Consider the following 18,752-nt stretch of genomic DNA (forward strand, 5'->3'; position numbering starts at 1 on the left):
TTTGTTACGATTGAGGTGATAAAAACCAAATCGAAGACCTTGAAAGCTATTTCGGAGAAAGACTATTCTGGAAAAAGTTGACAAAAATATGTTTTATCGGATGGGATAATTTTAATTTTGAAGAATGAATAAAGAATTTTAAAGACAAATTCATTTTACTTTTTAACTACAATGTGCAACATTGTAGGATATCCCTCTATTTACTGACTAATCATTATAACTGCAACTATAAGGCTTAGAGATTTGAAACTTGGTACACATATTTCTTTGACCAACTAGAGGTCAGCTATGTGGATTTTATTGATTCTTTCTAATTCTTAAATTGTATCATACAAAGGATGGATGGAACTTCACAGTTCTTTTAGCCAAAATAAGGCATATTTTTATGAGCGGTACCTGCTGCGCATCCTTGGGCTGCGGTTTGGGCTGCGGCGTGGGTTGGTACGCGGTGTAGGGCGCCGCCGTGTACAGCGCGCTGCCCCCGTAGGCGCCCGCCGACGATGACGTCTGCAAGAACAAAAATGTCACAACCCCTTTCCTTTTTTATATACTAGATAAACACTCTAATCTTTAAGTAATCATGATCATTTCAACAATATGTCCACTGTTCAACACATGCTTCCACCTTCGATTTCGAAAAAAACTGGTTGGAAGCGACCTGTATCCAGCGACTTCCGACGACAGGTCTTCCCAGGCTATAGTTGCCGTACAGCTGTTATAAAATCTTTTTGGCTGTACTATTTGTATCTGGTTTTCATGACATTAAAAGGTTATTTTTTTAAAAATAAACTAGTTAGTAAATTTTAATTTCAAACCATTTTCATTTGTTTTTTCTTTTCTGTCAAAATGAGTATATCTCGTGCAGATTTCAGATACGAATTTAAATTTGACTTGAAAAAAAAAAATGCAAAACAGGCCTCCAAAATAATCAGTGTTATTTATGAACCTAATGCAGTAACAGTAGGAGTAGCACAAATTAGGTTTGGGCATTTTCAATCCAGGAATTGTGATTTAAAAGATGTACCTCGCCCTAATTGGCCAGTCACAAAAAATGGACGACTTTTTTTTTGAAAAAGTGGATCAAGATCTGAGTAACGGTAGTATTTTCATATGGCTCCCATTTTTGGGGGCATCTAGTACTTCTCTTGTCTTGGGTACACAAGAACTATTTTTAGATTTTTTTTTCATTATTTTATTACTTTATGTTTTGTTCTTTTCGATGTTATTTGTTCATTCAACTTTTATTCTTCACATATCCTTTCATTCATCCCCTCACTCTTGTTCGTTTCCCATTAGAATACTACAGGTTAACACTTTGATATGTTTCGCTTTGTTCTTATTTATTCGCTTTATTCTTACATTCACATTCCTTTATAATTTAGTTATTACTGTCCTATCTTCTTTACATGCGTCAAAGATTTACGTATTCATTTTGACTAGTTTTATACATTTTTTTTTGCCTACATGTTCCTTTTAATGGTCTCACATATGATTCTTTTTGTAGTACTCTAAAAAGATCCCGCGACTCTTCTCGTCGTCCATAAGGGGTAATCCGTTCTTAGCTCGCCAGATACGGGACTGCCGGTGATCAGGTGACGTAACAGTAATTACAACATAGCCATAATAAAGCCTTACTTGGTACGAGTTGATGATTGGTTGGTACTGCGTGAGCGTAACACTTGAGGGGTAGGCGGTGGCTGTCATGGCAGATGCTCCCGTTAGCGAGGCTGTGTTTGTTGAGTTCACCTGTAAAATTGTATCGTACTAGTTATACACCATTTCGCGCATGATAAACATAATTTATCAATTGGCCTATCCAATTACTAACCATATAACTTTATCATCATATAATTACATAAAACATAGCCTTTGATTATGATCTAGATAATGCTTTTTAAGACCAATGAGCTGGGGAGTGAAAGATGGTTTTCCAGGAAATAGAAACTGCAATCTTGATTTTGCCAAAACCAGATTGAAAATTTTATTAAAGAAACCAAAATCTGTACAGGATTATTAGATGTAGGTAAAAGTTTTTAAAGGGCAAATGTATAGCTCATTTGTCATCAAAAGTTTTAAAACTTTAGCATCTATTTCAATCATCTTTTATAAAGTGATTACTTTGAAGTTACAATTTTTTTTAAATGCAAAGCAACTGGCCAGTAATTTATGATAATACAAAGACGAATAAACAGTAAATAATTGTAATATATTAACATTACACTATTTATTATTTCCGAAACGACTGATTTTTTGTATCATACCACAATTAGCTTGCTTTATGATCATGGTGATGTAAAGTTGTAATATATATAAACCATGTTAAAATTACCTGAGGCGCGTACACATTGGCCCCGTACACGGGTGGGTGATGAGATACTGCGTGGTGTGGATACACGTTCTGTTGTCCCACTGTCTGCAAACAACAGAATATCGGTTAATGTTATAGCTTATCTTATTTGTTCTCTATCAAGTATATAGTAATTAAAATTTCTTTGACAAAAAGTATTTTCTTTAAATGTCATCTTTACGTTTTCTATCTTTATATGTTTCCGTGATGAGAAACGGAAAGTTTATATGATAAACAGTAATATAACCAATCGTTATTGCAACACTGTGTTATAGTTTCGGCAGAAATGCCTATGGACTTGTTTCAGAGACGAGATATATTTCGTTTATATCTATTTACTTTTACATTACATTACACAAGTCGAAACTCAACAAATCCAAAACTTCACCTGAATATAATTTATGGATAATGATTTTTGATCAACAACTTCGTCTTTCTTTCTTCATCTTCAGTTTTTTTTTAGTTTACATTCTAAATATTATTTATTTGCACATAAGATTTTTCTAAAATACAAGTTGCCTAAGTCATTCCTTATTACATCAGCTACCTTCCAGTATAAGTTTCGTCAAAATCGGTTCAGCAATTTCAGAGATTAGCCAATACAGAGACTGATAATAAAAACAATGCATAATATTATTATATGTATCATATATATTTATATGCATATAGTAAAAACGGCCATTTAAATATTACAAACAAACACTTCAGTTTTATTTATAAGTATAGATAGATATATAACACTCAATAGTTTTTTTCGCAAATTAAAATGTAATCTCAATTTCAGGTTTAACTCAATTTCAAAAAGCACGATATATATATATACACAAACAATATAGATTCAATTATTATAAAGACATTTATGGAAGCGATCATCAGAAAGAAAAATTGGTTGCTGTGGATTCTTCTCAGAAGGCATGTCAAGAACTTTCATACCTTTTTTAAGATGATCTTAATTTTATTACCAAATTTTTCTGTGAAGACCTATGGTACAAAAACATAGTCAATTCTGGCCTCAATGGCAAGCTCACATTCGCTTAGCGAGCCCTAGAAAGGTCTGTGCTTGAGATTCTTCTTTTGTAAGTTAAAATCAGGAATGATATTTGTAGACCGAAAAAAGTAAGTGATATGACCTAGCAGATTAGGAAGTTTAAAGTGGCAGAGGTTAAGCGAAATAGCGTAGAACGCGGAGCGTAAGTTATTCACGTTAACATTTCTTCAAAGAAGCATTTCTGGTTTCGCTAGGTGTAAATTAATATATGGTTAGGTATTTCTTAATCCTACTGCACAGAAATGTATTTATTTATTTACACTCATTATATATTTTATAATGGCTTAAAGGCATTTTCTACCAGTCAATGTAGTTAATATATTTACCTTTGGCCTATGATGCGCGTAATGCGGAGGTGCGTGCAGTGCTGGCGCGGGGGCTGCGCTCACTTGAGCGTTGGAGTCTCCCGACACGCCACCAGCTACACCCGACACGGCGCCCGACACAGCGCCCGACACTGACAGCTGCTTCATAGACGCTGATAGTTGCTTTTCTAGTGCTGTTGAAAATTTATAAAAATTAGCTATACATATAAAATCAAATATACTTACGTTTACATTATGTGTGTGACCAGTGATGATTTAACCTTTTTAATGCCGGGCGAAAAAGATGTGCCTACACGTGAATAACCGGTCGAATTTCACAGTTTCATTAGGGTTTCGGAAAATGAGCATAAAAACCTGAGAAACAATATTTACATGATTCAAAACGCTATATATACTTTGGATGAAGTAGAAAACAAAACATGACTAGTTTTTCCCTACTCATTAAAAATTATAAACAAAAAAGATATAAATTTTCATAAAAATAGTAAAAGTTAAGTTGCCTCTTACACAACATATTTGCATATACAAAAATGCATCTTTTCATCATAATTTTCTATGGACCAATTATAATGAAGTATATCTCGATAAGGTTCGATAAGAGCCACAGCAAATAAGCCAGCAGCTTGGATGGCAGGTCCATATTCAGTCGTCTTTTACAGAGTTAAAATGGAAACCTATATTTTTAATTCTTTCATAATGAAATTAGATCATTTATATCAACATATTACCAATTTATTTTGAAATAAAGTTATCCCACAATGCGAATAGTAAAGCGCTGCGAAGCGCGGGCCGATATATAGGCTCCGACACTTGTCGCCAGTGTAGCAGGAGCCGATATATCGGCTCCCGGCACTTAAAGGGTTAAGGAATTAAAAACGTTGGCCTTAATAACAATCTTACACTCACTTAGCGACCCAAGAAGAGAGCTCTACTACGGTTTTTTTTTAAGAAATCAAATCAAGAATGAGATCTATAGACAAACGAAAATTGAGACGGAACTCTATATCGGAAGGAAACCCATGTTCGTGTCCCGATGGACAGACTGTGCTAGTCGTGATGCATCCTATAATAATGGAAGCACTAATAAAAGCAGGTTCTAGATCTGTGGAGACAATCGTCGAAACCTCGACCAAGGTTATCCAAGAAGAGTACGACGTTCAGCAATGAAGATAAAAACCAATAAGCAGAATATGTCCAATAGTGGAGGACTGTCATATTGACTGGTTGTTATTTTTAGTGTTGAGTGTATCCTCTCCTCATAGGTTTATACGTAAGATAAGAGAAGAGTTATTGATAAAATGTGCGGCTCACAATCAATCCCTCTGGCTTGACACCAGAGCGAGTCGGTGACGCGAACCAATCTCATATAGCACAAACTTTACACCGATCGTGACATTGGTCGCGTCGCTCTAGCGTTGTGCAGTATACATAAAAATAGAGATCGTTGGCTCACTCAGTTGATTTTAAAGATTAAAACTACATAAACAATAAACTAAAATATAAAAACAAAATATAAAAAACTGACACGGATGCAGTTACACTACATCTTGGACATGCATTACACACTTGTGTAATGTCTGCTTTGAGTGAAAATCAGAATGCATCCTGGTTCAAAGCCGCTTTACCTAAACCACCAGTGACACCCACATCAATTCTATAAACAATATATTCCTAACATCTCTTAAAGTTTAAAACATCACACATTCTACAAAATGCATTTGAATATAAAAAAAAAAACTAAAATGCTGTGTAAAACTCACTTCAATTAGGCCTTCAAATGTAATCAACCGTGTTGTTAGTGATGTAAGTAATCACAAAAAAATCTAAGTTTATTCTGAGCTCTTCTCAAAACATAAGGCGCATTTCGAACCACATAGTGTTCAAGTTCTAGGATGTCATTGATTATTATCAAATTGATCTCTTCTGACATTATTTTCACATGCATATAATAAAATGAGGTTATTTAAAAGTGGTAACTATGAACAGACCCCAATCTTATTTATTTATATAGATATAAATTATAAAAGTTTATTTGACACAAATATAGTAAGGCAGAGTTAATTCCAATAGTCATTTTCCTGATTAATTTTGGAGCTAAAAACATGCTAGTGTGTTAGTTGAAGTTTAAAAATGAAAGATTAATAATAAAAAGAACCTAAGGTTTGAAAATTATATATCATTACTAGCTGATCCCGCAAACGTTGTTTTGCAAAAAATTATTTTTAATTTTCAATTTGAAAATAAGGGTTGATCGTAGAGGGGTGAAAATTTAGGGTTGTATGTATTTTTGTATGTTGTCATAAAAAAATAAAAACAAAAAATTTCGTCAAAAAAATAAAAAAAAATGTGAACAACCCTTATCACTTAGGGGAATGAAAAATAGATAGTAGCCGATTCTCAGATCTACTAAATACGCATATAAAATTTGGTAAAAATCGGTCGAGCCGTATCAGCGGAGTTCAAGTTCGAAATATGCTCGAAAAAGTGAGACAGATAAAGATAAAGCTGTAGCTCTTATTTTATTATATCTATCTTTAGGTAAGTATGCGTAGTGTCTGGTCAAAGTGCACAAAACTCACAGGTGGTGTTCGTGACAGCCGGCTCCACTGCAATAGGCTGGCTCGCTGCAGCGCTTTCAACGGCCGATAAACTTTCACTTAGCTGTAAAAAATACGAATTACATTTTAATATATTCTCTGTTAACCTGTAGAACTCTAAATTACTTGCGGCTCAGTCGAACCTTAGACGGAATATTTTAACACTAGGTTAGGTTTTTAGGTTATCTTTTTGGATGTGGTTAAATAAATAGTGTTGTTTTTAAGTTGTGAAACTATAACTATTTTTCCCCTGGACTGCTTTAAAATATATCAAAAAGTCACGCTTCACTTGAAAAGTTTTCATATTTATTTATATTTTTTTGTTTCCTAAAACTTACAAGGGTTCTCATAAACTTTGAAATTTTCAGAAAATATAATGACTACTAAAACTTTGCGTATATGACAGTGCTTGACAGTTTGCAGTGAGCTTAGCACGTCTGACAATTCGCAATGAACTTCGCGCGTATGATCATTCGCAGTGAACTATGCGAGTTTGACAATTCGCAATGAACATAACGATTTGACAGGTCGCAATGAACTATGCGCGTTTGTTAGTTCCAGCGCTGCAGATTTTTAATATTGTTTTACAGCTGCATCAGTTAGTATTTATCGAACATAAGTCTTATTTGTTTATTTCACATTTTATTTATAAATTAAGGAATCACTTTGAAATATGTCACAATAATTAATTTTCTCTTTTATAATGCCGCTTGCCGATAACTTTCCAGTGTAGCCTGATGGGCATTTCTCTAAATCTTTTCTATTTTAGCCTTCATCTATAACATAATGTAAGGATCCCAATACCTATACATATAAATTTCACGAAACAAATATACAACTGACCATTGTGTTGCTTGTAGGGTAATTACTGCTGGGAACTTCTACGGCCGTCTCGTGACTAGATGGCACGGCCTGTGTTTCTACTGCAGAAGTCACCTGAAAATAAAATAGCCGAATTAAAATACATAAACCATTAGGTTAACTTAAAAAATGAAATTAAGTTTAATATTCCAGCCATCGGACGTCCAATGCGAGAAAGGCCGGTTGATTTCCTATTGGACAGTTTCACCAAGGTTGTCTGTCCACTTCGTGGGTGAATGCCCTACGCTGCGCTTTCTGGCCCGTCGTCTCCACTCCAGAACCTTAATGTTTCATTTTTGCTCAATGTTTTTACGTACAGCCGTTAACTCTTCGTTCCAGTTCATAAAAGTCCACTGCAAAGCCTACCCAAAGGTATCTATGAGGGGATAGACCAAAATCGCCGCGCTTGGCAGGCGGATTAGCGCTCTCAATGTGGTATTATCGTATCCACGGGTACTGCTTTGTTCGCTTCCCGGGAATTGAACCTGCGACCTACGATCGCAAGTCTCAGTCCTCATTGTATAGAAATAGATTCTATATAAAGGCAGTTGAACCTGTTTAGGGGGCTGCGAATGCGTCGACACGTGTTGTGTCTGATGTTGCGGTTGCACCTGATGAGACTGCACTTGGTGTTGGGACGGCACTTGATGCTGCGTTTGGTGGTGCGGCACTTGATGCTGCTGCACCTGGTGCTGCGACTGCACTTGGTGCTGCGCTTGTACTTGATGTTGCGCCTGGACTTGGTGCTGTGGCGGCACTTGGTGCTGAGGCTGCGACTGAACTTGGTGCTGGCTCTGGTGCTGCGGTTGGCTGGGTGACGTTTCGTGCAGTGTGTCCGGTTCTAGGGCTCCGAACTGCACGTCTAGGAACATTGCTCCGCTCGCCTCTCCGCCGCCCGGCATCTCGACCGCTGATGAAGGGATCTACCGACACAACAAACGTTCAATATCTTAAAGTGCACATCTTAAAGTTTATATCAAAGCACATAATACTTATATCTTAGTGATTTAAAGAACTTTCACTCCTTATCCATTAAATTAATTTAGTCTTATTATTATTTATACAGGATTGTGTAAAGTGACAACTTGTTTAATGCATAAAACGCATTTACAAGGATCAATGATCTAAATATTTGGCAACAAAAATGTACATCTTAGATATATCCACTGTAAGCGTCATATAGCGTATAGCTACAATTATTTTAATAAATTGAATTTCCTGGTGCCTTTCTAGAAAAAAAATAACAAAAAGAAAGACGTGTCATACCTTCGATGGTGGAGGAACCCTAGCCCTCTGGGTGGTCTTGCGCTGGGTGGCCATGTCCGCGGAACCGTACACGCCATAATTACTCGTGTACACACCTGTCACAAACAAATTTAATTGGTCATATTCTATTTTAGTAAAACAAAGCTAATAGATGTTGCTTGCGCTTTCAAAGCATGCAGCCATGTTATTAAAGCACATACCTCCTTATAACTTATGTTTTGATACTGCAGCTAGTTATTAAATCAATGGATGTTTTTTAGTCATTGAAAAACGTTAAAATTGCTTGACAATAAACTTAATATATAAATAAAGCACAAATTAAGACACCCGTCGCTACATATTAAATATTTATGGGTCATGGTGTAACCAAACAAAAAATATTAAAATGAATTTTGCATTATTACTGAAGTATATATACTTCTTATTAACACTAATGACCAGACAATCATTGATTAATGTGGTCAATAGTCTAGAGTAAGCTTGGTTTATACATTTTTCCAAGTGGATAGCGACAAGCTAAAACTTTTGAGACACAAAAAGTATTGTTACCATTGTACATACTTGAGTCGTGCCGCTGCGACTGCTGGGTAAGCTGCGATAGGTATTGCGATTGGGCCGCGCTTAGGCTCCCCGACATGCCCATTGGCTGAGAAACGTGCAAAAGAAATAACATTAATATTATAGCTCTCTCATCATCAGTACAAGGCATAAGCCTGTCTCAAAGATTACCACGACGTACGGTCTTGTACCGCTACTTGCATGCAACGACTATGTTGGACGACCTAGATGGGTCCCCCGTACAGAATCTATCGTTTCGTGGTCGCCACTTCAGAACCGTTTAGCCCCAACAGCCGGGTTGCACGAGCAATGTGCCTCACCCACCGTCACTTCAGACAAGCATGTTAAGCCTAGTTCTTCTGTGGATCTCTACATAATTTATTGCCATAGTATAACCTTATTCTAACATACATAACAGGTTTTAAACTATCTGATGTACCTACAATACTTAAATTTGAACCAAATTTTCTCGCATCTATCCCAATTTTGTAAATATTTTTATAATAGTTGCAAAGTGGTGTCTAACAAGGAGATATGATGTTCCCAAAATTGTTTATAACTAAGCAACTGAAACACAGAATGAAAGAAATATATCACGGAAAGGTAAAGAGAAGGAACTCACTTGGTGATGGTGCGTGAGGTGTTGCTCCGCAGGTGCCGGCTCAGGCTTGGGGACACTCATCTGCTGCTGCTGCTGCTGCTGTTGTTGCTGCTGCTGCTGCTGTTGTTGCTGCTGCTGCTGTAACAATGTAATATCCTCTATCAAAGTGATGAAACCAATTAAAGCTCTTCTAATAAGAACATCACTAAATAAAAAACAATAGATGCTCATTGCAGATATAACACGAAAATGTATATGATCTGGTCATCAGGTGCATTACATAGACCAGTGTTTCCCAACCTTTTTTGTGCCATGCCCGATTTAAGCCTTTCTTAAATTCCTACGCCTCCCTATATAATACATAATTTTTATAATTAAGTGAAAGGGTTAAAAGGGTGTAGCGTCCATTTTCAAATTGCATCTTTAAAATCTGATTGCCCCCTTGTAGGAGCTTTTTTAATAGGTTGACTCTAAGATTCACAAAGACTAACAATTAAGTGAAAGCTATTAAATTTTGAGCTTTATCTACATCAGAGTAATAAGTATAACACAATGCGGCGAGGTGGCGACAAAGGAAAAAATATCACAACGCCTTCGTACTGACGGAAGGTTGAGACTCGTCTATACCCCCTAGCATGGTAGATCAATTTCAGTAGCTCTGTAGCAGAGACGATATTGATATGTCACTTCCCAACTATTACTTAACTACAACCAGAGTCACCCACAATATTCCCAACTTAAATTAAAACCATATCATCATACTAGGTGATTGATGCCAACTGCAATCCATAAACCTTCTTCAAAGATGACCAGTCTTGTGCTGCCTAAATCTAGCGATTAACCACAAACTTAACTATTTCGGTCGACCTAGTTAACCTTTTAAGTGCCATGAGGACCGCCGGCTACCTCACGATACCCAACAATAGGTGCCGTGAGGGCCGCCGGCTACCTCACAATTTTTCATCTGTACATCTAAGGAATAATATTTTCTTCCGACCCTCCGGTAATTATTAGCTTCATTAGGCACCTAGCAACTGAATCACGGGATGGTATACGATTTGGAGCATGTTTTAGAAGCGGTTACCATGGGTGCTAATGAGACCGCGGGCGGCCTCACTTTTTATATAAAATTTACATTAGAATATGTATATAGAAACCTTTTTTTGTATTGAATTCACAATTTATTCATATTTCAAAGCTGGCTTTGAAAACCTATCGTGTTTTCTGTGCGTGAGCTGACCGTGAGCGTGACCCGCCGGCGACCTCATGGCACACTGAGTACTCTGTTTACACCTTTAAGTGCCATGAAGGTCGCCGGCGGTCTCAATACATAATGATATACATAATGTGTTATATTCATTCATAGAATGTAAAGATCCCAAATTTTCACATAAGGAAAGCCTACACTTGATATTACCATTTGGCACCTGGGGAAGTCATGGCCAAAACAGCTTGGCAGTTAGAAGGTTAAGGGAGTACCCACACCACATCTACCGCCTCGTGGTCACCACTTGAGGTCTTTCCGGCCTCAACCATTTTAAATATAAGAATAAATTACCTCAAGCAAAGAGTGGTGATGGTGCGCCTGTGTGGTGTTGTGGTACGTGTAGCTGGTGATGTGCGCGTCCGTCGGCCCGTTGCTCTCCGCCGTACAATCCCACTCCTCCTGCAAACGTTATTTCAACATGAGAACATTGAACAACACCTTTTATGCACAACACTTGTATTGTGTTCGGAAGATATAGAATTGAATGTAAGCAGGAAATAGGGAAGGAAAGAAATAGACAATGGAAGTATTGCTTCCCTTTTGGGCGACGATGAGTGTCGCCCATTTCTGAAGTACTGGAAACAAACAATAAAAGAGATAATTGTGAGAAATAAAAATTAAATCAAAACTATTAAAATTAATATATGGTCGGGTAAGACTAAAATTTAAAAATATTTAAGAACAGTTTAATAATTATAAAACATATGAAATAATACGTTACTTATAGAATATAATATAATGTAAGATACAAAAGTCAAAACGCAAAAGTAAGAATCAATAATGTGATATTTTAGGAATGGAGAAGTCATCCTTCTTTAAGGCGATGGTTGAATGACAACAATTCTTCTAGAGTGAAAGATTTTTTGATGGACGAAAGAAAGAGTATGAAAGATACTCTGAAGGAGGAAAGAGGACAAATGGTAATATATCTGTTAAACTTTTTACCCGACATTCTGATTGCAACACATCTGTTCACAAATAGATTTATTTATTTATTTAAAAAGGTCCACGAAAGGCATCTACTATTAAAATTCTTAAACTACTATATTGCGGAATTTTAATCACCAACCAATAAACCAAAACCACTGTTATTTCATCACTTTATGTCATCACTTTTAAATTTTTTGCCAAATATCCATGTTTTAGAATTTAATTTACGATTATCACTTCTCCAATTATGATTAGAATCCCTTTTAACGTTCTATAAGTACCATATGCACAAAAGAGGAACACAACACCGAGTCAGCCAATCAGCACTCGGATAGTCGTGCGACTGTGACAGATAACTGTGCGAAAGAGAGACTCGACTACGCGCATTCTGTCTCATAGAGTCTTTGCGAGGTTCAGATGTCTCATAAATAGGGTCAGTACCTTTTAGGAACTAGAAGCCTTGCTTTACCACTATTTATTTTACATGTTTTCATAGATTAGTCAAATAATTAAAAAAAAATGTTTACTTGACTAAAAAATTAGTTGAAGTAATTACAAGCAGCGAGTAAATTAGTTTAATAAAAGGGGATAAATCTATGTGATTGTTTACAATATAATAAAAAGACAGCATATGGGTAAATTCATATGTAGAAAATGCTTTGTAATTTCAAACAAAAAGTAATTTATATTTAAAATAAATTTCAAAATTCATAGGTAAATTCCTATACAATGCATCATTACATGCTACTTAAAATTCATGGATATAACAATATATCTTGTATTTTTGCATTGCAGTACTAGTTGAGAAGTTGTATATTCTTACTGGGCCACAAGCTTGCTATGTTATACTATGTGTATATAAATGTTTTTATTTAAACGTGTAATATGTACTTGTATCCTACCGTTAATGAAGACATATATATGTACGTGTTATTGGAATGTTTTAAATTGTTACCAAAAGAGAGAATTGCAAAATTAAATATACACGGGACAAATTATTTTAAACTTCTTCTTTTCAGCCGACAGAGGCACATTGCAAGAAACAGGCTTCCCCCAAAGATCACCAAGATGATTGATCTTGCGCTGCCCCCATCGCCGAGTCACCCCCACTAAGTGGTCTTACCACTAGCACGTGGTCGCCACTTGAGAAACTTTGACCCCAAACAGTCATCGATTGCACGAACGATACGCCCCGCATCTGTCACTTCAGATAACCAATTTTTCGAGCAATTTTTTTTAATCGTATATATTGGCGTGATCTTGTCGTAAAATAGCTTAATAGTTACATAGAAAATCCAAATAATAATAATGTGCATATAAAATTGTAAAAAGTTATTGTGTAATTTAAAAAACAAAATATTAACATATCTCACGACATACTCGTATTCGATTGATTGAATTATTAAATTTTGCGAGTAAGATACATTTTGAAAAATATAAGGTATATCTTTACTTAGTTGCAATTGTTTGAGCGACATGCGAACAAGCTACTTTTTTATTTGTTAGCAACAAATAAAGTTAAGTTTAATTATTTTTTTCAAGACTATACCAACAGAAGTTATTCGCCGATCGTATTCATTACAATTAACATAATAATATATGTTAATGTGGATACTTTATTTAATGTGAAATACAAAAACATTGTTATTATTCGGTAAATATTAATCAATATAAGATCAATAATTAACAATAATAATATAATTAACGTGCATAATTTGTCAAATGCGCGAGGTTCAGAGCGAACTGTCAATTAATTTGACATTTTTATTTATGATTCAATTTTATAATCATTTATGTCGAAAAGAAACTTAAAAAAATGTATGAATAGAAACATTCTCGATTTTTAGTAGATTGTTTGATATGACTAAGGGAAATACAGATTATATTTAGTGTCATAGATAGTATAGTAATTAGAAAATTAATGTTTTAATAGCGAGACAAGTATAAGGGCAGGTATTTTACTAAAAAAAAAGAAATTTCTAAATGATATCTATACGGCTAGGAAAAACGTTACAAAAATTATAACCTCCTTTGTATATTTTATCAAGGAATAATAACAGACATAGAAGCCCGCAAGGCCTAGGCCTCCATGATCGCCACAATGACCCTTTTCTCTCAGGGGGACTCAGGACCTTTACAATGTCGTTAGTTTAACTAGTGGGGAGCCTACATAGTAAATATAGTACAAACATATGACTTTAGTTGGTGGTAATAACTTAAATCATATGAAAATGAAAATGACTGTCATACCGTGGCGTTCTGCGCGGGAGCGTCGACATCGGGCGCCGCGTTCTGAGCGTTCACACTCGGAGTGAACACCTGCAAATGACAGATTGTTTTTTTTTAAATTCAAACAATGACACAAACTATATTTTATAATGTTAATTGTAAAATATAATATATATCAGTTTGTTCGCGACTTGATTTATTTCAAATTATATAAGATGTACTTCGAAGAGTTTAAGACGGACTATCAATATACTATTTAATCTTTTTGAATCATTTATGGTAATCTTGGAAATGAAATCAGTGGCCCCAAACGACCAGAACTGCAAAGAGCTCATAACAAACGCTGATATTTTGTAATTACTTTTTTAAATATACTAACGCCAATATATCATTTAAAAATGATTAATTTTGTAATACATGAATAATAAGTATATATATAAACTTTTTAAAATGATTGCATAATAATTTAAAAGCACAGCTTACAAAGTCGCCTACAAAGGTCTAACTATTATAAGGACTCATTGATTGTGTTAGGAGATCTGAAAGACCCCTCGACATTTGCTTTATGCGACGAATAGAATAGTTATAGTTTGTCATAGTTCTTTGTAAATGTTGAAGCAGAGAGCTCGTTAATCGATCGAGAAAATATAATTAAAATGCGCCTCAGCATATATAAGAAAACAAAAGGGGTAAAGAAACATTTTATAATATACAATATATGATATAATACACTTACATTTTATAAGATATATATCAATATTAGAGATGGCAATGCGCACAAGCAGACTATGTGAACATTAACAAATAATAAAAAAATCAGCTGTAAATCTAATACCGGCTTTACATCTGTCAATATGGCACAAAAATATCAGTTTTATATATAGGCGAAGGATTTAAACCCTGTTTCGCCAGATGATAAGCGATGACGAGATCTACGATGGTATATACCTGCCTAGAAGAAACCTATTTACTCTTGTATTTTATTCAATCAGTCAAATATGCAACTTCACCAAAGTATCATCTCAAAGCTTATATTGGATATACATACACCAATACCTCGCTTTGCGTGGTTTCGTTTTGCTTTTTTTTCGTTGCGTCGCCGCTTAATTAGTTCTAATTTTCACTTTGCTTCATTAGATTGTCAAGGTTGCGTTGTTTTGGGTTCGAGTCTTTAATTTTTTTTTCCAGAAGATGGCAAACTTTTGTTTCTAATTGCGCCATGACATCAAAGCTCGGGAATTCCCTTTCTAACTAAAAATCAACGCAATTTTAATACAGTTTTATTTTCACTTTGTTTTGCTAATTTTGGAGTTCAGTCACAATTACGTAGTGTGTGGTAATGTAGTGTATTGTGCTTTATTTAAAAGAGAATAATAAATTTATATAAATTTTAACTTGTTGTTTCTGGTAACTAAAATAAGAGTTATATTATTTTTGTTTTTTAAATGTTTACTTTGTTCAATTTTCTTTTTAAAAAGTTGTTTTTTCGTGACCTCCAGGGTATCCTATCTTCGATTATTACATGGTTTGCTATGGAAAATCTTAATTCACTTTGCGGCGTTTCAATTTGCGTCGTGTTTTTTTGGAACGTAACCACGACGCAAAGTGAGGTATTGGTGTAGATGCAAAATTTTAGGGCGTTGTCTAATGTGCATATAATTTTTTTATTTAATCCGACATAATTTGTCAAAATTATAGTACTAATCTATCTATCTATCTAGTTGAAGACTGAAAAGTGCATTGGAAAAAGTGTGTTATATTGAGGGGGCTGAAATTGATTTCAAAGAATAAATAAAAAATTTACATTTTATAAACAAATTCACCCTACTTTTTGATCATAATATAACGCCTACTTGTGGTTTAAAAAATATGTATCAAATATTTTTCTGATTTGTCTCCCAAAATCAGCTTCTGTCTCCCATACCAAATGTTGATTTATAGCACAACGGGTATTACAAATATGAAAATATCAGCAACCTTTATACTTTTCACAACAAGTGCAGTCAAAAAAGGTTTCTGAATCTTATAGTAGTCATTATGCTCAAAACATCTACTAGTATAACGTTATTTTTTCTCCTCTGCCCTATGAACCCAGTCGACAGACTAAGTAGATGTGTTGGACGAAAACGAACTAATAGTGTAAATTTCTCATTGGTAATATATCTGCATTCAATTGGCGATTCATTGTAGGTATAACAGGCCCAAAATTTATTCTTTCTTAAATATAAAGTAGTTTTTTTTTATTATATGGACAGTCTGTAACAATCTATTTCGTAATTAACATCTAATCAATATGCCACAGACTGAAATGATACCTTTAAGACAGTGCATAAACTATTTGTCACTTTTAATTATTGCTTCTCTACATAGCAATACACACCTCATGGCTAATTAAAAAACAATGTCTAACTACTTCTCATCAGGTTCTAATTCAAATTTTACTCATTTAATATAAGATGTATTCTGTTCAAATGAAATGCTTCAGACTTGAGAAGTACAGGCGAAAGCAACTAACATGTTCGTCCAGGCTATTTCATTGTCAAGGATGAGTTGATGGTAGTGGTGAATGAATTATTTTCAAAATGTGCTATTTTCTATAAAGCCTGTGTACAGCCCTTGGCGTACAAACATAGACTTTTTTTTTTAAATCAAGCACTATGAGCTTTCTTCGCTTTCTGAGATTCTATTGTATAACATAATGTATATGACATTGCCTATTAATATTAATACTTGTAGTTCGTAACATGTAATATGTTTATACTCAAAATTTATATTGTACATGTCACAGTTCCATTACCTCCCCATTTACAACAATTTCTTTCAAGAATACCCTCACATCTAACTCTTCACAGACTTCTGTTCAGAACATTTACGCTATACTAATGTATAAAACTATATAAAGTTTATCTTACTTTGGTATCTGAAAGAGATCCAGACCACTCCTCGTTGTCCCAGTCTTCTGTGGTAGGAAATGAGTCTCCCATGTTGCCACCTAAAAAAACATAACGTACATTATTTTAATTTTCGCATTTTTTTTGGGTTTGTAATGATTTTTTATTGTCATATTTTATTAAATATTAAATAGCAATTCGTTTTCAAGGTATGTGGCGCGAGAACGCAAGGCATCGTTATGGAACTTGGAAACTAAGATGCCCTTCCATAAAAGATAATTAGATTCTCCAACAATAATCATAACTTAATTGTCTATTTTTTCAACTTACGTCAATAACATAACATAATTTTTTTACACATGTTATATGAATTTGTTAAACCTACAATACGTCGTCCAACGACAGAGCACTCTAAATTTACGTTGTGCGAGAGAGACAGCGCTCTACAATATTTCTCGCCTTGTGATTGGCTGACATATTTCTGTTATTTTATTGGTTTAGCATTGTTTTAATAGTTTTAAGGATTTATATGAATATGGGCTAAGTTTGATCAATATACACACTTCTATGTTGGACTGTGTGTTGTCATTAGCTCTAAGATCTATCGGCCCGTGTAAGAATCCCACAATTTAACTTATTAACTATCATTGAAGACATTTTAAAAAATATATTCTACTTATACCATAACTAAAGAACGAATTTACAGATTTCATTCATCTTATGACTGAAATTTTGAAACATAAATATTTTCAAAAATTGTCAATTGAAACTTTCCTTATTGACAGTTACTATAAACTTCATATTTTCACCTTGAGGTTTGATTTGATTATCCATAGATAAGACAGTACTAATATAATATAAATATCTCCAAGTACACTTTGTTCACTACTTTAAATACACCAATAATATAATATCATTTGTAGTGTTCATTTGAGAATGCTCCATATTACTGGCCACTATGGTTACAATAATTTTTCTTATTTTCAACAGATAGACTAGCACTGTAAGGCATAAGCCTTCCTGAATGATGGCCAATTTTACGCTGCCTGCATCCAGCAACTTCCCGCGACCATTGTGTTGTCAGTCCATCTAGCGGCCATTGGTAACACAAGCAATATGCCCCGCCAAACTGCCACTTCAGACTTTGATCTGCGAATCTCTCTTATTTCTGATTCTCGCAGCGAAACTACGAACACAGTTCTTTCCATTGCTCTAGGTGACCTTCACAATACTTTTTAGTCTTAAATTATTCTCGTGTGCAAATTCAAATTCCTTCGCAAATTTAAATTGACACACACTATCATGTACTATTTGCCATCATGTACGGGTTAAAATTCTAAATAATGCTAGATGGTAAATCCACTTTATATTTGATATATACACTACCTCAGTCACATCCGCTAAACCTATATACATTGCATTCTATCTCTGGCAACAAGCACAAACTCCCCGCGTAGGTATTTGTTAATGATAATAGGTGTCTTTGTCTAAATTAAAAAAAAAAACAATGTATATAAGCACCTGCGTCGCTAGGGTCTGGCCAGTGAGAGTCGCGCGGCGGTCGTGTGCGCGTGCCTCCGCGTCGTCCGCCACGTCCCGCGCCCCTGCCGCCGCGCGCAGCCCCCCGGCCACGGCCCGAGCCGCGTCCACGGCCGCCGCCTTCGCTTTCGCCGCGACCTGGGACCAAAAACTACTATTAAAATTATATTAGAGATCATCAACTCCACTTCAGTTGCACGATGTCCACTGCCGTCCAGCACGATACGCTTGTTATGTCGTTAAGACTGGTAATAAGGTTCTGAAAAGCTGATGACATGAGCTATTAGGAAAG

General features: G+C 35.1%; 1 protein-coding gene across 13 annotated transcripts in view; it reads right to left on the bottom strand.

Moving 5' to 3' along the window:
* LOC137924755 (protein lingerer-like) overlaps positions 1 to 18,752 on the bottom strand; it is a 49,756-nt gene that overhangs the window by 13,854 nt on the left and 17,150 nt on the right. For 8 of the 13 annotated variants that reach the window (XM_068768190.1, XM_068768188.1, XM_068768187.1 and 5 more), the window contains exons 6-19: positions 18,443 to 18,598; positions 16,943 to 17,022; positions 14,052 to 14,120; positions 11,163 to 11,270; positions 9,626 to 9,742; positions 8,995 to 9,091; positions 8,446 to 8,540; positions 7,734 to 8,102; positions 7,162 to 7,254; positions 6,301 to 6,382; positions 3,722 to 3,894; positions 2,330 to 2,413; positions 1,636 to 1,746; positions 397 to 507 (exon numbers count right to left, since the gene is read on the bottom strand). In XM_068768190.1, coding sequence (XP_068624291.1) covers positions 397 to 507; positions 1,636 to 1,746; positions 2,330 to 2,413; positions 3,722 to 3,894; positions 6,301 to 6,382; positions 7,162 to 7,254; positions 7,734 to 8,102; positions 8,446 to 8,540; positions 8,995 to 9,091; positions 9,626 to 9,742; positions 11,163 to 11,270; positions 14,052 to 14,120; positions 16,943 to 17,022; positions 18,443 to 18,598 — 1,745 coding nt within the window. The remainder of the gene's footprint in view (positions 1 to 396; positions 508 to 1,635; positions 1,747 to 2,329; positions 2,414 to 3,721; positions 3,895 to 6,300; positions 6,383 to 7,161; positions 7,255 to 7,733; positions 8,103 to 8,445; positions 8,541 to 8,994; positions 9,092 to 9,625; positions 9,743 to 11,162; positions 11,271 to 14,051; positions 14,121 to 16,942; positions 17,023 to 18,442; positions 18,599 to 18,752) is intronic. The other 5 variants (XM_068768191.1, XM_068768186.1, XM_068768185.1 and 2 more) reach the window with 4 other exon arrangements.

Source organism: Battus philenor, unplaced genomic scaffold (genome assembly GCF_028537555.1).
Source record: "Battus philenor isolate CCGP_79_NKW_IND1 unplaced genomic scaffold, ilBatPhil1.0.hap1 SCAF_24, whole genome shotgun sequence".
NCBI classification, from domain to species: Eukaryota; Metazoa; Arthropoda; class Insecta; order Lepidoptera; family Papilionidae; genus Battus; species Battus philenor.